A 20,743-nucleotide genomic window follows, 5' to 3' on the forward strand; every position below is an offset into this window, starting at 1 on the left:
AATAACGCTAGATTTTTTGGATGTAGTATTTACAAAGCACATATGGGGTATCATTCCCATAAAAGACCAATGAGATACTTACCACAGTTCCATGGTGAGTTGTTTGAAAGCTTAACCATAAGTACACGATTTACTCATTGTAACATTTAGCTGTCGATTGATATTGTTACCAATATATATTTTATTTCTCTTGAAGTAAGTTATACATGTACGTCTCACCCCTAATGATTCTCTAATTATTAGCATGTATTTATGGAGTCATTTCAACACGATGAATACATGTCAGCGATCAGATGACAACTCCACAGAGAATCTATTTACGTTCTTGATTATCGTGTAAATCATATTTCTCTGGTAGCTCCCTAAAGAACATTAATTCAAATTCATTGCACACGGCTTCTGTCACCACAATTTCTTCCTGCAGCCAGTCATCCTAAAAAAATGTCTCCCATCCATTATTAATTTCTTATTCTACCTCGAGCTGAAAAAATTCCTCTGTTCTACAACTATATAGCTGTATCTGATTAATTTTATGTCATCAGGTGTATAGAGGTGGTTGTCCAGGTACAAATTTACATTAAAAAAATTTCCTAATCAACTAATGGATATAAGAGAGGAATCAAATTGGTCTTACCTCTCCCTGCTGAAAACACCTGGCCCCTCTACATATATAACTAGCTACACGCTAGTTATGATAAAGAATGTTACAACAATCTTTGCGTATTCCTAGAGGGCAAGTATTTTCAGTGTAGGTCACCTGCTCTGTAAATGGAACTTCCCTACTATGTGTAATTATATAGGCGTACCGTGGTATTTTTGAAATAAAGACCTGAAGGTTACTTTCCAGTGATCACTGTCTTCTTAACAGTACTATACATTCCACTGTATACCAAAGCATGAGCACACAATTTCACAAAGCGTACAACTACAAAGGTCTGCATCTAAAAAGACTAGGCCCAGAGAAATCCAGCTTTACCCTCATACAGTATTAAAAGCAGTCAAATCATATCCACCAATCTGGATTCAGGCAAATGTAGTAAATCATGTAGCACTGTTACAGCAACTATAAATCTAGCAAATTAGCAGTTTCTCAAAAAAAAAAAAAAAAGGAAAGACAAATTTTGCAAGCATGAAGTATTTTAAAAACTGGCAACTGCACAGGGCCTTTTCAATTATAAAAGCTATACTGTAAAATTTTATCAAACACAGAGTCAAAAATACCCCTAAAGTAGATGGAAAAAGACATTAATGTGCCTTGGCATTACTAGTGTTAATTAAGGAGAGGCTCACAGGGTGGGAAGTAAAAGTATGCATATTTTAGGTCTGCCTTAAGCAAAATAGTAAAACTGGCAGAACCCCCGCAGGCTCTTGTTTCTAATCCTTTTCTCTTAACACTGTCCCCCTTTCATGCATTCAGAGCTCTTAATTCCAACCCCTTTCCTGCTGAAATTTGCTCAGTATAAAGGTGTTACATAAGTCATTTAAACCTTACTGAGACTTTATAATAATGTACCATTTCTTCTAGTAATATCTGCATTTTAAAAGAGATGTTGAAGCAGATAAAGAAAAATAGGATAATCTTTTTTGACACATTGCCTTTTTGGTGCCTTTTACCACCCAGGGCTGAGAAGGGAATCAGAACAGGGTCTTAGGACAGAAATTAGAACAGAAAGACCTTGATTCACAACTAGGTTCTGCCCCTTGCTGAGGCTAGGCGACTGACCTAAGCACTGATCCATCAGGAGGACTAAGGAGCCAGTACGGTCTATATTGCACACGTACACCCTTCTTAGAACTACGCCCAGCCCATTCAAAGGGTTCATTATTATTTTTATTTCTTTCTGTCTACATTCCATCCTTTTTAGATTTGGAACCTCAGGTGTGCTGAATTGAAAGTTTCCTACCAAAAGAAAGCAACCTACTAAGACTTCCTTAGCTTGGCAGAAAATACACATACATGGGGCTTAGAAACTGATTCATTATTCAATATTTGCCCTCTTTATATACGCTTCAGTTTGAACCTCCCAGCCATTATTGTAGCTACCCCAGAATTTGGGAATTATTGTATATTTTCCATCATCTGTGCTGTAGAAAGTGTATCACAGCTGAGCATCGGGGCAAAATGACATCATTGCGCCTAGACCATCAGGATGAGATTTCCTTAGTTTTGACCAATTCTGCTGGGCATGTGACAAAATCATCAAATTATGTGCATAATCACTGCTGTAATAAAATGTTCGAACGAAGTCTACATGGTTAATGTATCTGCCCTTGACACATTGATCTATATCGCGCTCGAGTTCCAAGAGACAGAACCTGACAATATTAATTGGCTTTAGTCTCTTTCTCTTCAATGACTGAGATATTTTTCATAAATTCCTCATCAGGAACTAAGACATTATTGTTTATAGAATGAACGTATTAGTCAAACGTTCAACACAAGAAGAGAAAAATTCATAAAGAAAACCCGTTATACCTGGAAATAAGGCAGACAAACAAAACCCAAGACAAAAATGACAGTGGCCAGTCTTTACCATTCAAAAAGCACACTAGGACTGGAGAGGTTTTAGAAGTGAGAAAGTCTAGTCCCCAAAAATAGACCGTTGGGAAAAGTGTGTTTCAATTTTCAGACAAACACAGTAAAATATCAAACTTTCATTGTCTGTGGTCAGCAAAAAGCCATAACAGTGTCTAGGAGAGCCGTAATTTTAAGCTTTTTTGTCCCGGCTTGAGTCCCCCATGAGTAGTTAGACTTGGCCTTAAATTCTCCCAGTAAATTCATCTTGATGGCCTATTTTTCACTTCCTGGCATGCACTGCTGTATACTCTTGCCATAGCTGATCCTATGGCCTCCTCTATTACAAGGACAGAAACTACAGAATCATTTCTTTAAAATAAGTCCCAGTACTTGTACATAAATGTTCATGGCAGCAATATCCATAATAGTCAATAACTGGAAACAACCCAACTGTCCATCTGCTGAATGGATTAAAAAAATGTGGTATATCCATATGATGGAATATCATTCAGTAATAAAAAAGAATGAGGTACTAATACAGGCCACAACATAGGTGTCCCTTTCAGATATGCTACATGAAAGAAGCCAGTTATAAAAGACCACATATTGTATGATTCCATTTATATGAAATGTCCAGAATAAGCAAATCCATAGAAACAGAAAGTAGATTTGTGATTGTCTAGGGCTGGGTGGGGTTGGTTTGGGAGAGATGGAGAGTGACTGAAAATGGGTATGGGGTTTCTTTTTTGGGGTGAGGAAACTGTTCTAATATTGATTGTGTGATGATAGTGGCACAACTCTGTGAATATCCTAATTAACCAGTGAATTACACACTTTAAATGGGTGAATTGTATGGGATGTGAATTATATCTCAATGAAACTCTTATTTAAAAAGTTCTAGATTCAAAATTGTATTTCTCATAGCACAGAAGATATTGCTCCAGTGAAGACAATAATTTTCTAATGCTCTCTCCTACTATGGAGGAATCAAGTTTAACCCATGGACATAAAATAAAAATGGTGTGTATAATAAGAATTATCTATGCAGATATTTCTCAATATTTTCAGATGATGAGTTTAAAAGAGAGCCTAATAATGAGCTCAGAAAATGCTCGTCTGGGTTAGCCTAAACAACTTAGATGTTTTCAGTCTAATGGAAAATATGACAATCTAAACAGGTATATTAAGAGATCTGGGGAAAGAACAAGAACATAAGAAATGAGAAAAACAAGGAAGACACTGAACATCAGCCCCCAAATCCATCAGAGAACAGGAAAACTCCAAAGGGTATTCATCCATTCATTTAATCAACACATTTCTACCGGCAGCACTACAGAGATAAAGATACACGAGACACCATCTCTTACCCTTCAAGAGCTCGCGTTCTAGCATGTGGGATATTGTTTAGTTCCACCATGGTGACAAACCTTACACTAATGCACAAGGCCTGGGAATTATGCTCATTGCTAACGCTAAAAATATAGGGTATTTCTACCTTTGAAATAATCAGTTTGATTTACTAGGAAATTATAGGAAAAGGATCATATGGATTTACTTATGACCTATAGCTAGCAGACCAGAGTGGTACCCTAAGGTAACTGAGAATTTGGAGATACAGAAAAAGGTCAACTTTAATTATTAAGATAGTTAGAAAAAAAACGGATGAGTTTAGCCATCTTCAGAAGCCATCCACTTACATAAGTAATACACACCAGGAAACCATCTCTAACTGGGCATACCCAATTACAATCAAGTACACCCGGAGGTCCTTGGTCTTCTTTCCACATATACTCGCTTCCTAGGAGGACTCCACCCTAGGCTTCCACCTCTTCTAAGCCCATGATTCCACCCCCTAACCCATTAACTCCTCAATCTAGACTTCTCTTCTAAACTCTAGACCTGTCTTTTCAACAATCTCTGGATGTCTCCTGTAGCCATGGGTTCTGTGAACTAGAAGTCGTTAAGCACTAAGCCACACAAGGTTGATAGATTGATCATTTATCCTCTTTAACATTTCAGTGCCAGAAAAGGAATTAGCTTCCTCAAGTAGCATTACACAGGCCCATATATTAGCTACACATCTTTTAAATTTACACCTTGTTGAGATGAATGCTACACTTGCATTCCTGTTATAAGATAAAGAGGGAGAAATATCTTCCTATGTGTTGATAATACACTTTTATATCACAATCCGGGAGAGGCCTCAAGTAACCACTGGCCTTTGCACCTAAGCAAAAATTCAACTGAAAAGAAAGATTCAACAGTAATTGTGATAGAAGCAAAAGCTGCTGTCTTTGGTGGACATCCTTCAAAATTCAATCATTTAACAACAATTAAGAACTCCAGAGATCAAGTTAATTTTGCCAAGTTATTGGTGAAAATTCTTGTTGGTGGTCTGATTGGAAACCTAGGTTACTCTGTGATATTCCATAAAAAGAGTACAAAGAATTTTCTCTGGTCATGGGAGATGACTTAATACCTATCTTTGGATTGTCCAGACTCAATCATTTTGGTCTCCGGGTTTATAGGGCTTTACTACTAGAGCAAAGCAAAAAATACTTTTGTGAGAACAATCCAGGCCTCATCTGTGGAGACATCTGTGAGAGCTCCTTCCTCTGCTGTCCCCAGAAAGACCATGGCTAGGCTTCTCGACAACCACAGTAGACACAACCACCTGTGCTCTCTCTGCCCTGTCTTCCAAGTTTAGTACAGACTTGAATTTCTTACCAAAATGTGTTCCACAGAACATTACAATTGGGCTGAGGTCAAGTACGTGTTAAGCAACATTGGGATAAACATAGCTAATCCTGTTTCTTTACTTCTAGACTCCTCGATGCAAAATGCAAATTAATCATGACTTTCCAATACGAGTGTTTCCAAAGCTTATCTGTCCTTGGAATCCTTTTTTTCAGAGTATCTTAGAGGTATTCTGCAGAACACATTTTGGGCAACAGTGACCTTTACCCATGGAGAATTGTCATCATTTACTTTTCTGGTCTTTAATGTTCCGCTTTCCACAATTATCAAAGGCCACTAGAAGCAGCCACATAAAATTTCTTTCAGTCTTTGTTATAAAAATATTGATAAGGACAGCAGCCAATAGTCACATCAAGTTTAACACTGTTTAAGAGTCCAGGACCGCCTGAGTTTGAATGCGGGCCCCATTCCTTGCTAGCTGTATGATGCGTCCCTCTCACTTTGTGCCACGGAGTCTTTGGGAGACAGCCTCTCCTTTGTAGGGTTGTTGTAAGGATTAAATAGGATCTTATACGTACTCAGAACAGTTCCTCTCCATGGCAAGCACTCAAACGACAGCTATTTGTTTTCATTGTTATTATTTAGAGCCAGGCAAACGATGGTGTTTCCTTAGGAAGTTGCATGCTTCTTTCATCCAACTTTAAGAGACAGACAAATCATCGTGTGTCCTCTTATCCCCGTGGCTGCAGGGAAGCTTGGACCAAATGTGAAGCTCAATTATATCAACTATGCTTTTCTCTACTATGTTCCCTGATTTACTATGTATACTGTGGGAATCTTATTGCTTTGCTTTTTTTTCCAAATCCTTTTTGGAACGTGAATACATAAAATCAATCTAGGAAATTTCCACTCAAATCTCCTTGGGCAAACAGAACTCAGTATGGTCAATACATAGTTCTTCTCTAGCCATTGACCTTTGCCAGTCGGTAGCTTTTCCTGCGTGGACTATGTTGTTTTGTTTGTTTTTAATGATCATTTCCCAGTTTCATACCACCCAATTCCCCTCTCTCCCATCTCTGTTGGCCTTCCCATTTCTCTATCCCTTCTTCACTTGCCTAAGACATTCTTAGTTTAGACCCTGGCCATCTTTCAACAACTGTTCCGATCCTTCTACCAATCACCATGACTCTAGCTCCCTGTGTACAATTATTTTCTTCAATCTTTCCCTCCTCAAAAAAACCTTCACCGTTCAACTGCTTATAGGGTAAAATCCAAACTACTTAGTAAGACACGTAAAGTCCTTTAAACAGTGGCCTCCACCCATTACTCTGCTATTCTCTTATTCTCCGCATTCTGTGCTATGGCCACACATTACCCATTGCCCCATCAAGTCTGGAAAGCTCATCCTTTCCCCTTCTCTCAGCCTAGAACACTCTTCTTCAGTCTCTATCTTCAACTCCCTTTGCAAGGTCTCTAATCCCTCAGACAGAATTAATCACTCACCTCTATGCCCCCAGAGCACTTGTAACACTGAGTTATAATTAGTTGTTTATATTTTAATGCCTTTTATTAAATTTTGAGCTCCATGAGGATAAGAACCAAGGCTTATTCATTTTTGTGGTCCTGGCAGTTTGAAAAACACATTAAGCATTCACTAACTATCTACCGAATTGAATGGCATTATATCCTCAGGCCTGGAAGGCAACTAAAGAAAGGTATGACGACACTTAGTTCTCCTGGAGCAGGATGGTCTGGTAAGGAAAGCCAAGCAAGAGGAGGATGTGGGTCTTCACGGAGGATCGAAAAAGCGAAAATGGATTGTAAGAACTACAGCTCTGATCCAGCCTGTTCCAGGGGAATGGCAGCTGTACTTGTAAGTCACGAGTATTCTTATCACCAGAGGGGTACACTTCAGTTCTTCTGTAGCACGAAACAGTCCTCACGACTATCCAATTCCCTATGCTAAGAGTCGAAGCTCAGCGGACAACAATTTGAGTTTTATTCTGATTTCCAAAAGATCTGATTCTAAGACAGAGGACCTTGAAATGGAGCTACAACTCCAGTCTCGAAAAAAACGTATATTCCCCATTTAAACAGATTTAGTATTTGTGCTTAAACCCCATGCTGTTCCTCAAAAAGGTTTAAGATAACATTAACGCATTCGATATAACAAGACAGGTGAAAAGAGAGAGAGAATTAGGATAAAGGGAGAAACAAACTGTCCTTCTGGGTTATCCATCCACTTCCATGAATGGATAGGATGAGTTGGTCCCTTCAGGCTTTGATGAACTCTGGATAAACTGAAGGAAATGTGGTTATTGGACTGAGTAGTTAGAAACTGAGCCTCTGAATCATGGTGACCCCACCCCAGGTGCCTGTTCTCCCTGCCTGAGTAGAGCTGAGGTGGTTGACTCTTGCACAGCTTATTAAATGCAAGGTGTATGCCCTTTAGCTTCTCTTCATATGGCAGCTTCTCTTGCCATAAAAGATCGTGGCTGTCTGATTTATGTGGGAAAACTAGCTCCCTTTGTCTAAAAAGGCTCTGCAGCCCTTTGTCTTGGGGACTCATGTTGCCAAGTGACATGAAGGCCTAGTTTCACTAAATTTCTCAGATACTACTCTTTCCGCCCAATCCAACTTGAAAAATGTATAACCAGCTATGAGAATCAGTCTCTGCTAATTACCAGTGATGTCTACTGGACATTTAACATTCACTCCTTTCTCCTCCCCGCCCCCATTTCTTACCCTAAGTTCCTCACCTACCACATTATCTTCAGAGTTGGCCCTTCTCCCATTCAAGGGCATGCCTCCTCCGGTGCTCTTGTGTCCCTCTACCTCCTACTTCCTCTGGGAAAATGCTCCTATCATTCCCAAGCTCTCCTCCCCTCTCCTTCTGGCATATTCCTCCAGCATGTGAAAAATAATTAGGGATCTTTAAGTAAAAAGAAAAGACCAGAGTGGACACTACACAAATCACAGCATGGTGTGAAATAATCCCAACCACCAGAAATATATTTGCAAATATTTACATATTTAGAGAATATCTTTGAAAGAGTACACAAGAAACCAATAAAGGTGGGAGTCTCCAGAGCTGGGGACACCAGAGCCAGCGGACAGTTAGAGAAAGACTCGCTTTTTCTCAATATGCCTTTGTGAACCCTTTGGATTTTGTACAGTCATGTGCCGTATAACGACGTTTCAGTCAATGACGGATCAGTACCATATAGCCTACGTGCGGAGTAGGCTCTACCATTTAGGTGTGTGTGGGTCCACTTTGATGTTCACACAGTAAAACTGCCTAATGATGCATTTCTCAGAACGTGTCCCCATCATTTTGCGACACATGACTGTAATGTATATGTATTACCTATTAAAAAAATAAAAGTAATTACGTAAACATTTTCATGTTCACATCTTCTAGAGTTCCACCAAGCCCAGTGTTCTCCTTCTGCCACACACTCCCTGGGTAGATAAATTCACTCTCACAGTTTCAACTACCACCTGTGAGCCGGTGACTCACACATCTAATATCTCCGGCGCACACCTCTCCTACAAGTTTCAAAGTTCCATTTCTCACTGTTGGACATTCACATGTGAGTGTGTCACCAAGATCTCAAACTCAACCTCTCCCATACCCCGTTCACCATCTTCCGGCTACTCGACCCTTGAGGAAGGACCTCTATAAATATTGCTGAATTAAAGAACGGACCTGCTGAATTGTCAGTCCCAGCTGCAAACAACCATTGTCTCCCCCTGTACCCGCCAGAGCAGGGACTCATTCCTTGCCTCCTCAGATGCAATGAACAACCAAATCAAACAAACTGCTCTGCCCCTCCCCTGAAATATCACTCAAATTCAGCCCATCTCTCCCATTTGTCTTCCCTTACTTTAGGCCCTAACCCTCTCTTTCCTGGGTTTCCATGCTACCTCCCAATTTGATTTCCTTCCCCCAGTGTTGTTCTTTTCAAAGTCACCCTCCACACAGCTGCCTGAGTGATGTATATAAGTGTAAATCTAGCAGCATCACTCCTGGCTTACACCCCCGAGAGCTCCCTTTACCAAGTGAGGAGGCATCAACTCCCCAGCATGGCCCCACATCCTTCTTGACCTGGTCTTGCCAACCTGTCCAGCCTCATCTCCTCCCATTTCTTGCCTTATTACAAAAGTAACACGACAGTTTGCTAGTTCCCCAAACATTCTCTGTTCCTCACCCCGACACATTTGTTTATGCTCCTCCCTCTGCTCAGAATGCCCAACTCCTGACCCCCTTCAGCTTCCTTTCATCTTGGCTGTCTTCTCAGCATCGTTTGAGACTCACACAAAGACCTAATGAGGGAACATGGAATAAAGACATCCTGAGACTGTGAAGGTTGAAAACTACTAGCCCAGGGCCCAAGGCCATCGTGTCATTTACAAAGTAAAGCGACAAGATCATGATTTCAGCTATTTAATTCAGTGGTATAAGTACCCAATCTAGAATTTCTAACATTAATAATGTGCATAACCACTGGGGGACTGAAAAGGAGCAAGGAAAGCTCGCATTTAGGCTGCACAACGTCTGGTCGCCCGACAAGACACATGAAAGGTACTGAGTAGGTACTAAGAAGCCACAGAGTTCTCCTGTTGTATAACATCTACTAACCACTTTAACTAACTTGAGACTTCAACGAATCAGGTTAGTATTTACCCTCCTTTTAGACTTGGGACCAATCTACTCAATGTGCTATGCAGGCCGCAGAATGACAATGACTTTTTGTCTCTCATAAAGGCTACGTTTTCATACCTAGAAGTTCAGAGCAAGTCTTAGTTCATTTCGACAGTGCAGAGAAAAGCACGTCGGAATCGGACACTATAGATTTCAGTCAGAAGACTGCAGGCTTTCATCTACGCGGGAAAAAGGCCAACTTTGAGTTTGCAATGCTAAGGACGCACAATGGAGCAAATTCTCAACATCCAACCGGTCTCAACCAAATAGAGGTGAATCCGAATTATCTGCATATGAGGGAGAGACAGTATACAGAAGTGACACATTGAAGACTATACAAGTCACTGGTCACCCAAATTTATGAGACACTATCGAGAAAATTCAGAGTCCGATTTCGCTTTTGCTCAAAGCTTCGCCTTATCTTTGTGGCATAAACCAAGAATCAGAGAATGACAATGGGATGTGGAAAATGAATTTTTAGCGTTCTAAAGTTATGACAAAGCAATGCTGGGCGCTAATCAAGGAAGTTTGAAAAAGGGAAGTATTTTGAAAAGCAAGCAGAAGAACAGCTTTTGAAAGGCTTTTCTCTATGAAATGCGGGTTTAAAAGGAATTTTAGTCAAAAGTACATGCATGCGTGCTACATTTAAAATACATTCAGCTTCATTTCAATTCATTTATTCATTAATTTATTCAACAAATATTTACTGAATGCTATGTGCAACAATTGGGAGAAACAGAATCCTAAAGACAGAGATAAGACACCCCTGAGACACTTCTAAATTAGCCAGTCTCTGTTTTTCAAGGGGATTGTGGAGAGGCGTCATGAATAAGAATAATTAACAGAATTCAATAACATATCAGGAATGGGCATCTCCAAGCCTCTCTCCTTTGCTAACTGTCATTTGGAGATAAGTCACAGCTACAGAATAAAGGAACACAAAATACACATGGATATGGTGAGTACATGTCCACAGGACACGGGACAATCTCAATTTTAAATATCCTTTTCCATTTTCTCTAAAAGTATGCTTGTATTTGTCCAATTATGGAGCCAGTTTGACTTGGGAAATACAGGCAGCTTGGCAGGCACTGAGAGAGGGCATCTAATGACCTCCTGTGTTCTCTCAGAGGACAGACAGGAAATCTTGAGTTAAAGGCTCCTTAAGCAACATTGAAATCAAGAATTATGAAGGCAAAGCGATGGCTCTGAAGCTCTTGGAGCAGAACTGCAAGACAGGAAATGACAGAGCAAAAGAAACCAGACAGGCTATTTTCAGGAGGGGAGCTCTGTAGAGACATTTCTTTGGGATTTGATAGGAAATGAAAATGTGACAAAGTGGAAGAAGAAAGAAGGAAGTTTATCCTGACCTTTGCTTGAAAGTCAAGATAACTTACAGAAAGACTTGCATCAACGCCAGATTCTCCATTTTGGAGCTCTAAGCAGCCCTGGTGTAATTTTTTTTCTTTCTTTCAGACAATAAACCATTCCATTCTTGAGGAATGGTCTTGGACATCTTTTAGGATAAAGTGATTATCACTGTACCACAAGTAGATGAACTGTTTTATTCATCTAGTCCTTAAAAATACTCCCTCAAATTAAGGCACATTCCAGGGAATATGCCAAAATTCTATGTAAATAAAATTTACATAGAATGCCCAATTTTATGTAAATGATATTTACATAGAATAACTCTTCTTTATTCTCTGGTGCAAGGCAGAGTTGGCTATTTTGAGTCAGAAAATCTGGATTTGAACTTGGTTCTGCCACTGGTCGACTGTGAAATCTGGGTCAAGCCATTTGAACCTTTCTGAACCTACATTTTCCCATCCATCTTCTTTATAGAGCTTTTAGGAAGATTAAATGATGCAAATTACATTCAAGTGCTCTGAAAATGATGAAATGATATATAATGATAGCTATCAGTACTCTTTACCAACACTCTTTGGCCTAGTTGTCATGGTATAGAAGGAAGGTATGCTAAGAACAAACAAGACCGAATTCTCGACCAATGAGATAGAAAGATATATTACACAATGGCAACAATCACATAGTACAAAAATATTTTTACTCCTGGGTACCATCAAATTCTATTTATAATGCTAATCCCAACTTTTTCTTCTTATTTGACTTTGACTCCTAAAAGAGTTAAAGATTTAACATAAATGGATACTAATGATGATCCTCAATAAAGTAGCGGGAAATGTTTTCTCTACCATGGTTTTCGCTATTAGTCTTACGAATAAGGCCAAAAATGATGTTACCATTAAAACCAACAAAACGTTCAGTATTACCTCCTGGATGGTACTTGTGTGCCATCCTTGCTGTACCCTTAACTTAGGTTTTTACTAACCATTTCCTGAGTACCCACTAGATATTCACACTGTGCTAGGTACTATATGGGACATTAAGAGGATTAAGACACAGTCCTTGCCCCAATGGCATTCACTCTCTCATTAGAGGGAGGCATTGGAAAAAACTGATAAAAAGGCAAATTGTCACAGAGTTCTCTGAGAAAAGTCCAAAGTATTCTGAGACTACAGACAAAAGATAGAGTACTTCCAAATGCAGGGATCTGACAGGGCTCTGTGGGGAATTATTTGGAACAAGCTCATGAAAGATGAGTAGGACTCCCTTGTCAGAAAAGGCAGTGAAGGGATGGGAGATAGCAGTTAGGTTGAGAAGCAAGCTTGAGCTGGACCCAGAAAGTGGATGAGAGCAGGAAGGGTTCGGAAACAGTAGCTACAACAGCATGACCAGACACAGGGAGCAAAGAAGATGAAGTTGAATAGGCAGGTCCAGAGAAAATTGTGGAAGGTTTTAAATGTGGAAGGTTTTTTTCTAGATGCAGAAGTCCAATGAAAGAAGAATGCCATGAGGGGCCTTGGTTCTAGAAAGATGTACAACTAGAGTCAGTATGGAGGATTTACGGGAGGGGTGAGAAATAGACTACAGGGAAGCCAACCAGATAAGGAGCTCTGGCCACAGGTCAGAGGTATTAAGAGCTAGAAAGAGGGCAGTGGCAGCAGAAGGCAATGGATGAATGGCAGTTTGCTTTTTCATCTTGAGGGGACAGACTCCCTGAGGGCACTTGTTCTCTGACATCCTGTGTCGCCTAGATTAAGAGGTCTTGGTGCCTTGGGCTAAACCAAAGAGATGAAAGTACTGAAGTCCCACAAATTTGAGCAATTGCTTCTTTAAAGACTTGCCTGGTGGCATTCGTGGAAAGAAGGCACGCTGAGTTAGAAGTGATCATGGGCAAAAGCCTTTCTTAACCAAGGAAACTCTGATATAATAAATGTAATACGAAAGTAAAAATCCAATGGTTTGCGTCACCCTGACACCACACAATATCCCAGATTTTCCCATCTTTGTCCTCTCTGCGGTCATTGCGAATTTTCTTTAGTCTTTTACTTCTACAATTTCTGCTATTTTTATGTGAACATTTTTTTCAGGTGATGACCGACAACTGGAATCGTCTTACTAATCTGCCATGACGGTGAGCACAAATGACTTCCGTATTGGATGACGCAAAATAAGATGCACTAATTCATTCCCAAATATGACCGAGCCAGTGAACCTACTTTCTTAAATGCTTTGAGATAGATAATATGGCCAAACACATGCACAAATTATTTAACCATAAAATTAAACGACCTGCTTTGTTCTTAAATTCTATTCTCAAATATGAAATTAAAGCCTCTGAAACACATGCAATATATCAAATACCACCATCAGCATTAATGCCTTTCACACCTAAAATATGAGTTCTTAATTATACTATTGCATTCATTTTCTTCTTTCGGAGAACCAAAAAAAAAAAGAAAAGAGAGAATCTGTAAATGGAGCTAAACAGATTATCGTAGAAAACAATTAGACATAGAATGACTCTAAGTGAAGACTCCTGGCACTTTTCTATGTGTGCAAGCGTATGCACTCAGCATACTAATGACAAAGCTAGAAAGAAAACTCACCTGTTTTCTTCCTCAAGATCAGCTAGGATTCTCTCTAGCTCCCCTCTTTCCTCACTCTCTAAGGAAATCAAGATCTGGGCAGGACTACGAGGCTGGCTCAGGGGGGAGTCCTGGTTCAAACTTTGGCAGTAATGCTGGATTAACAAATGTTCATCATCTCTGGAAAATAAAATCAAAGGTTTTGGTTTTTTCCCCCCTTATTTTGCTTTGGGGGTCAGGGACTCAGGTGTGTATTTATAAATAGAAACATTTATTTGCTCTTAACAATTAATTAGACCCTTTTTCTCGCTTGTAAAGACATCTTGATACTGCTGAGGTTATGGCCTACCCTCCTGTTGGTGACAGTTCAAAGTTTTTCTCACTCAAATTTTCAATTGAATTTGATTGGCCTATTTACATGGGTAAAGGAATGGCAGAATTACAGAAATACTGGGACTCTATGTAGAGAGGTTAACCAATAGTTAATAAATACTAAAAGACATAATAATGGCTGTATAATACTTTTGCTACCAAGCCTGTCAAGAGAATCTGTTCAAAACCCACACTGTTGCTGATACTGACCAGGAAAAAATTGCAGCCCTTAAAATAATAGAGTATATATTTTAAGTGGAAGGCAAGGTAACCAAAAAGTGTTGCTTTGGTTAAGCCAGTTTGAACTTACAAAAGCCATAGAGGCAGGAAGGTAACAATAATGAAAGTGTAGGCAAATGATTGTTTCATTCAATTATCGTTTAGATAGAAAAACAAAACTTAGAAGGAAAAAAGCCATTAAGGTGACTAATTAAAAGAAGACTGAACAACTCATTCCTCAGAGCAGCTTTTAAGGACTCATCTTGGGGAACAAAGAGGCAGAAGGCTCATATTTTGGAAGGCAGCTGCAATCTTTCCTTCAAACTAGGAACTCTCTACTACACAGGAGAAATTCTTTTCGAAACGCACTGCTCCTAGCTCCTGAAAAGCCTGTGTCCCTCCACGTTATAAGAACTTCACTCTGTTCTTAACGAGAGGCTAAAGCTCTTTGTTTCTGGCTAGACATCAGTGAGATGATACGTTAGTACTCCCCTCTCCACACCCATTTCATTTCCTTTTCTCATCTCCCTGTCTTCTGAGTTGGAAAAATAATTCCAACGTCTAGGAAAAAAAATCCTCCTGATTTAAATGACTTTGGTCTGTCAAGTCAGGCAATTTGGTTGAGAAGTGAAAAGTGGACTAAAAGTAATTATTGGGTGTTAAAAACAAACAATTAAGTGAAATCAACCAACCCACCAAACTGCTTCTCCAGACTTGCCCCGAAAATATCATGACTGTCCCATCCAACACTGAGTCAAAATGGATTTTACTGTCCTCAGAACGAGCTAAAGCTAAGTGTCATTTAAAAATAAAACGAAAGCAGTTTGACCACCTAATTTACTATCCCTCTTTCCAAATTCTGAGATTTTATTGCTGGCCTTCCCATGATTCGTTGCAACATATAGTTATAATTGAACTTCTCTTACTGTTCTCTTAGGCAGTCAATGAATGGCAGCCATTATTATACAGACACAACTTGAATTCATTTGAATGTGTACAGCTTCTCATATCAAAATCAGTGACCCAAAGAAGCAAATCATTCAGGTTGTTTACATTTGGTTGATTCTTTGGTCACATATTTTCCTGTCAAAGTATTTTACATACTGCTTCTTGTCCCCATAGCTGAGAAGGAGAACGCACCACAGTTATGTTTGGGAAAAAGGTTGTTTGGTTTGGTTTGAACAAAGTCATATAGAAATGACTGAGTCTCGACTTAATTCTTCAGTGTCACCTTGATCGTCCTTAGGTACCAGGTGAGATGATTCAGTCTCATGACTTCAATACCCAGTTGTGTCTAAATGCCACTTTGACACTATTTCCCTCAGCCTAATCTCTATAAAGGCCCTTTTCTCATCTGAGTGTGACTCTGGGCTGCCACACCAATGACATATGATAAATTTACCATTCTTTTCTTTGCCTAGATTCTCCACGACAAAGTGGTAAGACTTCATAACTTATCGAACTGAAAACATCATTGTACTTTTAACTAGATTTCTTCTCTTTAAGTTATCTATTCAGTTGGCAGATCCTTATTTTTTCCTTCATCTGCTCCCTCCATCTCAGGCCCTTGGTTCATGGCAGTACTCCTCTGTGCTCCTTACTGTGAATGCTTCCCCTACTATATAATGAAGCCTCTGCTTCCCCGCCATAGCTATGTTCTCTGCCACTTTTAGCATCACTCTCTCCACTTCCTTAAATTTGACAGGCCTGGCTTATCATCCCACTAAAAAACTGTGACCTGAATTTGCGCTCCCTCTTCTGAAACCCTTCACAGGATTGCTTCACTTTACTCACTCATGAAGACACTGAATCACAAAAATCAACTACTTCAGATCTCCGAAGGAAAACGCCCAACTAACCTACCATATGGGGGTACCAATGTGACTGTACCAAGATTACGTTTCCACTCCCCATGAGCGGAGAAGATACTGTTTAGCTATCACTTTAAAAGTTAATATCCAATTCCTTTAAATATCTGGCAGGTTTGGTCAAAGGTTAAGCATTTAATATAATTTAAGTATTTGGGACTCTGCAATTTGTATTGTATGGTATTAAATAAGATAATATGGTATTAAATAAGAATAAGGCAAACTATTTTTGCTGCTCTGGAATACCAACAAGGCCACAATTTGGATGAGCTCATTCCACGTCACATTGTTAAGAGTTAAAGAAAAAAGTAGACGAATGGCTCCTCGGAAGATCAAATGAACATAACGCTAATTTCTATCTCCTGTTCTACCCTACCTCTAAATCCCTCCAAGCAATTTCATGGGCAGGAACATTTTGTAAAAAGAGACGGGATACTTACATGCTCTCATTAGGAGAGATGCTATCATTTAGATAAGATCCATTGCTGTTTTCCATTTCTGCTAGCCTGATAAAAAACGTAAAAGCTCATTAAAACTTATGTGACTTCTTAGAATCTATTCAAGACCTAATCGAACATTCCTGAAAACTAAAGGATAAATCATGTCAAGAGGAGAAAGGAATCCTTCAAATCAAAGGATGTGTGTGTCGGCCTAAGCATCTGAGGCAGTGAGTGGTGGACCACAGCTCGTCAGTAGCCTTACATTCATGCTGTAAATTACAAGGGAAGTTGTATTTTGTTGTTTTTTGCTTTTCTTCACAGATCCATCTTCCTTTCACTGAGAACAGGCCTTTGTTTTCAAGAAAAGCTTCCCTAACAACAAATACACTCCATACCTTACACTACCCCTTGTTTTTTAAGACAATTAAAGTTTTCCACTGATGACAAACATATATATAGCTAGTTAATACTTTCTACGGTTGATAAACATGTTCACCAGTTAGAATATGGATAAAGGATCGATTCACAGGAAGTCTCTAAACATTCTGCCACCAATTTTTACCTTTAAAAAACGTCCTTCACCTCAGACTATAATAAAGTCTTTTTACAACTAAGGTAACGAACTCTTACAGATTTATTTAACAAGCATAAGATATCTTACAATTAGCAATTCAGTTTTTAGGTATCAAAACGATCTCAAACACAAGGAAGAGGGGACAGAAAGGTCCAAGGATTCGGAAGATTAATTATTCTCTTCTTCATAGCATATTATGTAAAGTAAACACACAAATGGAAAGCCAACGCTTTCACGTTCTCCGTATGACGTAGGATCATTTCTTCACATATTTATGTCTGGTCTAGCAGATTTCTAAGGTTAGATGATTTCTAAGCCAATTTCTTAAACGTGCTCAGTATACAAAACATAACACAGCCATCAGAAATGTTTAAAGGCCAGGGTTAGGGGAGATTGTTCTGGACTAATGCTTTTTCGTGTCCGAAAACAACATGCAGTGGAACGGCATGCACGTTAGAGGGCAAGTTGATTAGTAGAAATCAGACAAGATTGGGTTAAAAAGAAAAGATTTGTTTAAAATGATTATAGGTTAGCTTTCCTTGGTTAGTTACTTCAATCAAGATTTGCCTGGCATTCAACTAGTCCCATACCTGCTAGCATAGTGTTCAATGCGTGAATGAGTATCATCGTGTGAAAGCTGAGGGGACGAGGCAGGCCTATAAGGCAGAAAATGTGATTAGTCACAGATACCATCCATTAATGGAGAAACCCCACCACACAGTCATGTTATATACATGGCCTAGAATGCTTTTAATCTAACTCTATGGATAATGTACACCTTTGGTTGCTCCTGTATCTCATATATCATCGTATTTGAAATCCAGGTTTGAGAGATGATTTCTCATACCTCCGCTTTTCTCAAAAGCCATAAAGAAAGATCCAAAACTTCTGTGGAAAGTTTCAATTATAGAAAAGGTTGGGGGAGACAATCTCTATGGGACATTTCGTCCTCCTGCCTTGTAAGTTCTCATATCCTATCTCATATCTTCTCTCATATCTGATCTCCTGAAATTGTGTTAGCACTACGTGGTTTAAAATTTCACATTCATGCCATTTATTAGCTGCCTTCTTATTGAATGGAAACTATAAGGTGGCACAGTACATTTACGGTCAACAATTTTAGTTCCAAAGAGGCCACTCCGGTCCATGGCTTAAGATTCCACATATGAAGATGTCCTGGTCTGCCCAATTTTGTAAAGAAGGAATATATCTACCAATTTAGCAGCAGGACTATACTACTACTTCACAGAATCAAATCGAAAGACCCAAAATTATATTGTGATATTTTAAAAAACACTGACCAAATTCAGTAGAATGTCACAATATCTGAAATATTTCTCATTAGGGCTACTCTGTGCTAATACACAGAGGGGAAAACAAGAGGGGACGAGTAACACGAATAGTCTAGATACTTTTGGGGTATAAAAATGTACTTCTTTTTAGCTCAAACAGACTAGAATTTTCGTAGGCTTAACCTTTTTTCCATCCTTTCATATCTGATCTATTAATTATCCTTGAAGTTTTTATAGTTATCTTTTGGATTAACCTTAGAAAAAAGATCCACCTGTTCTGGAAACCAGTTTGGGCTTGTGCTATTTTGTTTTAATTGGAACAGGACAAAAGGTCTCTTCTGTTTCTCTCCTGACAGAGAGCCCTTAGATAAAGGCATGGATCCAAAAGTCAACAGTAGTCTATTCAAGGAGGACTAGTTTAGTCCAATGTCCAAGCAGCGTTCAAGGACTTCATCAGGACACTAAGAAGTGTATGTCTGTTTTTCATTACATAAAAAAAAGAAAAACATGGTGTTACCTAGACCTACACAGGAAATGCGCTAGAAATCCCTATTTCTTAAAGAAGACACAGAATCATAAGATGATTACAACACACTACAGCAATTAACTAGGGAACTGAAGTCTTCCCCGAGAGATAAATATCTTATTTATGAAACCAATGTTGTCTAGGTCAAGTGTCACCGTAATCAAATTTGGAATGAATTACGAAGACATTTAAACTGTTATGAGGAAACGAAAGGACGACTACCCAATTTACCAGGCAGAACCAAAGATTTCCATGTGAACCTTCACTATAGTTTTGGAGAGTTAACCTGCTAATTTCTTAAAACCCTGGAACAGCTCATTATTTTAAAAAGTGCTATGGTTTGCTTTGAAATATTCAATGCAAGTCAAGATAATTTAGTACTTGGATTATTTGGCTTTATAAGCCCTATCTTCTGGAACAGACCAGTCTTTCAATTATACACTTTTTGTAAGCTATAAGTCCACCATCAAGGAAAATATGTGTTTTCCCTTATAATAGTTGCTACCCTGGTAGTGTATCGAAGAAAGAATATCTGAGACCTTGCAGCATAACTACACCAACAAAACTAGGCATGTAAATCCAAAACACTTTAGGAAAATCTCATACAGAAAATCTTATGCAGAGCTTTAATTCTAAGCCTTGAGGGTAATTCCATGTTATTTTTCTTATTAATGTACGTAGCACCTAACACAGCATGCATAAGCACAAGAACTCATAATAACGAGAAATCTAAAAAAAATATACACTAAAAGAGATACGTATTAAACCAGAAAATGAGCCAAAAGGGAGTACAGGTCAGAGAAGAATCATTTAAAAACCAAGAATTAGCAAAAGGACAAAACCACTTAATCCAGAAACCAAACTAAACACAAAGCCTTCTAAAACATTCTTCCAAGAGAAGGTAAGAATACTGTCCTCTCTAAATACAAAACGATTCATCGAGAAGGATTATTCCTACTCTTGTTAATGGCCAATTCCATCCCACTCATTGCCATTTTATCTTTTGTGAAAAGTCCATGAAAGACAAAAGATCTGTATCTCAGTAAACTTTCTAATTTTGTGATCCATAATAAATGGATTAAATGCTGTCATCCTCATAGAATTTGTTAACATCAGAGAGAATTCTTGCAAAATAAAACACCTGAGGACCTGGCTCTTCTGCCTGAACAGGATAGCTTTACAATATATTTTATCAATTATTTATAATCCTATGAGTAAAGATGTTAATAAAATTACTGGTATTAAAGAAAACAGGGACTTTCATCTGCTAGGTTTGTTTTCTTCTTCAAAATTAGAACTTTCCACTATTTCTGAGTCATCTAAAAACTCTTTATAAAATGGCAAAGTGTGGGTATGTTTCAGTTGTTAGAGAAGATATTTTAATAAAGGCTGTCATTAATTTTAAAGTTCCTCAGTTTAACAAAGACAAACACCCTGAAAATAAGTTACATTAAACTGATTGTCATGATTTTTCCTCACAAGCTTATGTATACAATAAACTTCTTTTCTTTTTCTTTCCTTTCCAGGAACTGTTAGTTATTCTTTGCTTATTATTCTGTGCTACCTCCATCTGTGCCTT

The 20,743-nt window shown here is 38.8% G+C and overlaps 1 protein-coding gene across 16 annotated transcripts in view; it reads right to left on the minus strand.

Annotated features, from left to right (window-relative positions):
* The window catches only part of DMD (dystrophin), a 2,262,230-nt gene that overhangs the window by 36,369 nt on the left and 2,205,118 nt on the right, over window positions 1-20,743 (minus strand). For 15 of the 16 annotated variants that reach the window (XM_023633802.2, XM_070257261.1, XM_070257256.1 and 12 more), the window contains 3 exons: window positions 17,937-18,002; window positions 16,773-16,838; window positions 13,895-14,053 (listed from right to left, as the gene is read on the minus strand). In XM_023633802.2, coding sequence (XP_023489570.2) covers window positions 13,895-14,053; window positions 16,773-16,838; window positions 17,937-18,002 — 291 coding nt within the window. The remainder of the gene's footprint in view (window positions 1-13,894; window positions 14,054-16,772; window positions 16,839-17,936; window positions 18,003-20,743) is intronic. The other variant, XM_070257257.1, reaches the window with a different exon arrangement.

The sequence above is a fragment of the Equus caballus genome, chromosome X (genome assembly GCF_041296265.1).
Source record: "Equus caballus isolate H_3958 breed thoroughbred chromosome X, TB-T2T, whole genome shotgun sequence".
NCBI classification, from domain to species: Eukaryota; Metazoa; Chordata; class Mammalia; order Perissodactyla; family Equidae; genus Equus; species Equus caballus.